Consider the following 6,513-nt stretch of genomic DNA (forward strand, 5'->3'; position numbering starts at 1 on the left):
GTGGGATGCAGTGATATTTAGATACCTTTTTATATAGTGTCATGGTCGACTTGGGCTATCAGCTGTTAATTCTCTCAAACACCATTCCTCTGGGATCCTCCCCTCTAGCCCTGGAGTTAGGTGACACAGTCTCCCCGCTCTGCGTCCTGGAGTATCAGAACTTTGTCCTGCTCTAGGACACAGCGCCCTTTGACATCATCGCACACATTGACATAGATTCTTGTTCTTCCCCTGCCTCCTTTGGTCTCCCGTTCTTGGATCGCCTCCCTGCCTCCATCTCTCCTATTTCCTCTCTCTTCCCTCTTTGTTTTTGCAGGGACCTTGCTGCTTTTGACAAGTCCCACAATCAAGCTGTGCAGACATACCTGGAGCACAGAGCCAGTATGCACCCTGTCACTGCGATGCTGGTGGGGAAGGATTTAAAATTAGATTAAGGATCTGCTTCTGGCTTATTTTGGAGATTGGTCTTTTTAAGAGTGAATTCCTAAAGAAACAGATACTTCAGTTTGCATTGTAGTTGAAAATGTCTTTTTAGGTTTGGCTTTTTATTGAGTGTCCATGATTTTACTAAATAAAGTTAAACTGCCTTTTTTTTTAAATGATGACATGTTCTTTATAAGTGTAGGAAAGGCTTAATCTTTTGATTTAGTAAGTTTTAAAACTTTAAATGAGCTCCATATTAGTTTCTTCTAGTATGATCGCAAAATATGTCAGGTTGTATACATGTTCTTTCATTTGAATCTGCTGCAAATTCAAAGTTTAACACGATGAGAATTTTGTTTTTTAAAAAAAATAAAACAGAACTCTGCTTTGCTGGTTTACAACCCAAATGCCTCCAGTGGCCACAGCTAGGCTGACTAATGAGAATTCAGTGTGTTTCTCCCACATGGGTAGCAGGAATCCTCCATAAAGTTTGTGTTAGCAGGAAGCTGGAGCAAGGAATCAAAGCCAAAATCAAACCTGGGGATTTTGCTGTGGAGTGCCTGCCCTGAATTCTGCTTTAGAAGTAACCCGAAACCTGAATACTCACTCCCCTCCTGGTAGAGATAAGACAATGTCACTTACCAAAATACCTCTGGTAGGAGCTCTCTGCTGTCTGTTCCTGGGTCCATCCTCCTGACGCAGGGGACTTCCCAGGGAACAGATAGCCGCCCTGAACCTCAGCCTCCCACCCCCAGTCCTTCCGGTAGCTTCTTCTCCTCAGTGGTCAGCAGATGGACTTCACCCACCTGGAACATACAACACATTGAGGCATCTACTGACAGTAGATGGGCTCAGTGAAAGGCAATAAGAACCAAGCCACACATGAAGGCAGTGCAGCACTGTCTAGCTCATGGACAGTTGGAGAACCACAGCCATATTCGTTAGGATTCTTTGCCAACAGCAGGAACCCACATGGCTGGAAGTCAGAAAGGGAAGGCATTATTTGCAGGGTACAAGGTGGATGCTGAACACCACCTCTGTGATTCTCCTGTCTACTGTCAACTTTGCTGATGTGTCTTACACAGTCTGGACACCTGCCAGCTCTACTTTTGCAAATGATTCTTGCCACATAGACAGACTGTCGCAATTCCAGATTCCCAGAGGTGAGATTCTGACTTGGGTTGGATCCACCCATGACCCAGTAAGTTCCAGCTGTGAAGAATGGTGTATTAAAAGTGTAAGTATGGGCGTGTCTTCCACCAGATACCCTCCAAAAGTGCCCATGCAGTGTTCAAAGCCTTAATAAACTAACTGAGAAGTGAATATCTGGAAGATTGGACAGGTACCCAAAGGTCAAATTCCAGCCTAACCCCGAAACTCTGTGTCGTCTGCCTTGTTCATTCACCCTGGCAGTCATTTCTTTCTGGAGAGTTGCCTACACTGTAATGGGATTCTGCTGCTCTGATTCTGGTCTCCCTTGTCTTCCTCACCAGGAATACCAGAGCAAGAGAATATTCAGTTCCCCTGTTATAATCACATTTCTGACAGCTTGCATTTCAAGTCCATGTACACAGATAATGCTTTTAAGGCTGCTTCTGCCCTGTGAGCTTAGGAGACAACTGGAAGCTACTGCCAGTTTTTCAGTTACCATTCAATGATACTGAAAGCCAGGAGTGCTTGAGGGTGCTGTGGAAGGGAAGGGGGCACTAGAGACAACTTACCCTACTTACAGGTTTATCTAAGGCCAGTTCAGGGGAGTTCATATTGATTTGGTCCAGCTAATAAGCATATGCAGAGTAGCTTTATGCTAGGTCAGGTGCAATTACTGGCTGAACAAAGATTAAAATAATTTTTTGGGAGAGATGGAGCTTCCAACCCCTAACTCATTACCCCTCTGTAGGCAGGGCTGGACCGAGCCAACAGCCTAGAATTCTATTCAGGTCTCCCAGGTAGAACTCAGGAACGCAAGCATATGAGCCAATACCCCCTGCCCTTTCCTGAGCAAGAAGCTAGGTCAAAAATGAAATAGGGCTCAAACTAGGCACTCCAATTTGGGATGCAGCCATCCCAAGGGTGGCTTAACCCACTGACCACAGTATCCACACATTCAAGAAGTAATTCATTTTTAAAGAAGATTTTCTGTTTTTATTTGGAAGGGTCGAGTTACAGAGAGAAGCAGAGACAGATAAGTAAACTTTCATCCATGGTTCGCTTCCCAAATGGGCATGACAACTGGAGCTGGGCTGATATGAAGCCAGAAATGAGGAGCTTCTTCCAGGACTCCACGTGGGTATAGGAGCCCAAGGATTTGAGCCATCTTTTGCCGCTTTCCCAGGCCATAAGCAGGGAGTTGGATCGAAAGTGCAGCAGCTAAGATATGAACCGACACCTTTATGGGAAGCTTATGCTGCAGGCAGAGGCTTAGCGTACTACACTACAGCACCAGCCCCAAGTAATTCCTATATGATGTTAAAGAAGAACTGTTAAAATAGTTTTTTATAAAAAGCAACTTGCCCTAACCAAAAAGTTAAGGTAAGTAAGTTAAGGTAAGTCCTCAAAGGCCTTCTGGGTTTTAATAACATGACTTATGATCCATATAAAATTATCAGCTTAAAATTAAACAACTTCAGATTTACTAAATTTATTGAAAGCCACACTGAATGACTTTGTGGACATTCTGCAGCCCATGCTGGACTTTCCCTGCATGTGGCCCAAGCTCAGATTACAGAAAACAAGAAATACCAAATATGGAAAGTGTGTTTCAGGTGGGAAAATAATTAACACGTTGTTCTACAATGTCTAGGGCCTGCCCGAATCCTCAGGTAGCTGGGAGTTACTTGAATTACTGGAAGTTTGTATCTGAAAGCTTTTTTTCTCATGTCTAATGTCTGGCTTATTCAAAAGCTGAGCTCAGCATAATTGGGAGTGAGTAGTTTCCTGTTCTTGCAAGTCTGAATCACCAGACAAGAAGCACCATGAGAGTGGGGAATGTCTTCTTTCATCCCCAGCACTTGGTATGGACTTTAATACATAACAAGGGTTTAAGAAATAGACTGTCATTTCAAAAAGTTCATGGCAAATGGAATTAAAAGTATAATTTTTGGTGGGAAAAATTAAAAGCCACGCATGCATGCTCAAAAAGAGAATGCAAGTATGAAAACTGCATGGATTTCAACTTTTTGCACCCCAAATAAATAGCATGTGTTTTTGCTATTGAAGAAGCAAAGAGATGGTGAACAGAGTTCCCGTGCATTCATTCACTCCCCAAACTCGTGTGAATTCTGAGGCTGACCTAGAGCTGGAGCCACGTGACTGATGGAGATGCCAACTCCTAAGCCATCACCGTGACCTCCCACAGTCAGTGGCAGCAGGGAGCTGGAGTCAGAATCCAGGCCAGGCACTTAGTGGTTTTGTATAGTATAGAGTTGGCTTTACTGGCATCATATCCACTCCAATTTAATCCCAATTTCTCCGTAAACATTTTGAGCACCTTTGTGTTTGTTGGATGAGTGGTTGACAGAGGACAGAAAGTTAAGGTGGTTCTTGTCTGAAAGCTTCTGGCTCCCCGGCAGTGTAGGAGGTGGTATCTTCTGAGACACAGTGGAGATGGATGATGGGAAGATCCTAGGGGAGGGATGAAGGTTTTGGAAGCAGAGGGAGAGGCATAAAGTACAGGACTCCATGGCAGGGTTGCCTTTGCTGTGATGATCTAGGGGATGCTACAGGCATAAATGTAAAGTTGTAAAGAATTTTAAGGCCTGGCATGATAGCCTAGTGGCTAACATCCTCACCTTACTTGTACTGGAATCCCATATGGCCACTGGTTTGTATCCCGGCTGCTTTACGTCCCATCCAGATCCCTGCTTGTGGCCTGGGAAAACAGTGGAAGACTGCCCAATGCCTTGGGACCCTGCACCCATGTGGGAGACCCAGAGGAGGCTTCTGGCTCCTGGCTTTGGATTGGCTCAGCTCCAGCCATTGCGGCCACTTGGGAAATGAACCAGCAGGTGGAAGATCTTTCTCTGTGTAAATCTGTCTTTTCAATAAAAAGAAATCTTTTTTTTTTTTTTAAGATTTTTTTAAGTACTAGGAAAGATGGCTCAGGAGTACTGTGGGAGGACCAGCTTTCTAGGACAGTAAATGAGGAAACTGATGGGAAGTTTGGAGTGACAAAGGACTACCTGGAGGTCAGGTCTAAAGGCAGAGATGACTGAGGGAAAGGAAGAACTTGAAGGCTGGAGGGCCATGGTCAGAGGATAACATTGGAGCTGAGAGCAGGTATGTGTCAAATATAGGTGATACCAGATTCCAGGCTGCAGTTAAGGTGTGACTAGCTGAAGGACAAGTTTCAATAAGGCTCTAGGAGGGGTAGCTTCTCATTTGTACTACTTTAGGAAGTTGTCATTAAGTGTGGGTATATGTGGGTTTTTAGCTGGTTGGCTGGTATTTGTGAGAAACTGTCTATTCTCAGTGACACTTCTGGACACAGACATCTATGGAGTTGTGATTGCATTAATCAAATCTCTAGAAAGTGACTTTTCATTAATATGCTGCTTATTTAAAACAATGCTGAGTACAGGGCTGGAGTGGGGGCTGTGTTCTGGTCTGGATATGGCTGCAGTTTCCCTTGGCACAAGTGTGGACTGGGGCTGGGCACACCAAGCCAGGTCAGACTCCAGCGTCATCTGGTGCTCTGGAGAACCTGGGTACATGTAGGATGGACTAGGCTAGGTCTCTGCCCCTACTGAGCCATGTGTGAGCAGTGTCTGGGTATGGACAAGCCTTGGCTGGGCTGAAACATCCAACAGTAAGAACCAGAATGGAGTGAAGGCCAGTCAGGAAAGGCCACTGTTGCTGCCAGGACAGGAGGTGGGCTAAGTAGGGCTGGCACATTGACCCAACAATATGTGCAAGATCTGGCATAGGAAGAGGTTCTGATGGAGGAGCTTGGGAAACTCCTCAGGCAGGACACAGTCCCTGCAGGTGAGTACAAGAACCAGGATAGGGAGTAACCCAGACCAGGCTAGGGAAAGGTATCCACTGGCATACATTTGGCACAGGTCAGGGGTGGATCAGGCTGAACCAGTTCACATTACCCGCTGATGAATCCAAGCACCAGAACAGAGTGTGGGTCAGGCCTGGTATGGTCGCAATACATATCAGCACACATGGCTGGGACTAGGTGCCGGCTGGGCCGGGCTGGGCTGGAAAGTCGGGCTCGTTGGTTGAACTAGGCTTCAATGCCCATTGACATGTGTAAGAGCTGAATGAGATATAGGACAGACTGGACAAGTCTGCTGTATGTACTGGCAAGCACAGGTACCAGCTTAGGGGGCAGACCTGGTGGGGGTTATTGGGAGTTGCCTTGACTAGGCTGCAGCTCCCTCTGGTTTGTGTGAGGGCTGAGTGTATGGAGGGAAGAATCAGGCTGGACTGCAACACCCATTGATTCATATGGAAGACAGGCCTGGAAACAACTGACCCAGCAATTGCAAGGACCAGCATGTGCATAAGCTGATTGGGGTAACAGATTGTGCTGGACCCTGTACTAACATTCACACACAGGAATGAGGTCTGGAATCACTTCAGATGAAATTTCTTTGGGGATCATTCTAACTGAACTGCTGATCTCAGAACACCAATCATGAAGAGAATTGCAGGTTCCATGGTCTGACCATGGAGTGCATGTGTCAAAGCTGAGCCTCCTCAGAGGCTCAGATGGAGCAGTGTACAGCATATCCAGGTGCGCATGGAAGATATGGCAGTCCATTGGAACCTGCTGAGGACACCTGGTACTACAACAGAGGACATAGGACAGAACAAATTGATCATCTGCCCCAGCCATGTGTTGGCAGTGAATACCTGGGCAAACAGAAACTCTAAGATGGACTATGTCAGCCAGTGGATTCTGGAGAGATTTCATTGTACTTGAAATGGCGAGATTGGCAGCAATTCAGAACTATTGAATTATCAAAACCACTTGAGCAGTGCCCTTGGGAGCATGCCTCATGTTGGGGACCTGGATGGATGGGGTGGCAGTTTGGGTGTGGCTTCTCCCTTTGTCTCCCTCCTTACCCCAGACACAGAAAA

General features: G+C 45.9%; 1 protein-coding gene across 2 annotated transcripts in view; it reads left to right on the forward strand.

Moving 5' to 3' along the window:
• Nucleotides 1-2,182, forward strand: part of LTA4H (leukotriene A4 hydrolase) — a 34,908-nt gene extending 32,726 nt beyond the window's left edge. For both annotated transcript variants that reach the window (XM_040980506.1, XM_040980514.1), the window contains one exon: nucleotides 317-2,182. In XM_040980506.1, coding sequence (XP_040836440.1) covers nucleotides 317-434 — 118 coding nt within the window. In that variant the 3' untranslated portion in view covers nucleotides 435-2,182. The remainder of the gene's footprint in view (nucleotides 1-316) is intronic.
• The last annotated feature ends 4,331 nt before the right edge of the window (nucleotides 2,183-6,513 follow it).

Source organism: Ochotona curzoniae, unplaced genomic scaffold (assembly GCF_017591425.1).
Source record: "Ochotona curzoniae isolate NIBS_2020 unplaced genomic scaffold, NIBS_Ocur_1.0 contig_1014, whole genome shotgun sequence".
Lineage (NCBI taxonomy): Eukaryota > Metazoa > Chordata > Mammalia > Lagomorpha > Ochotonidae > Ochotona > Ochotona curzoniae.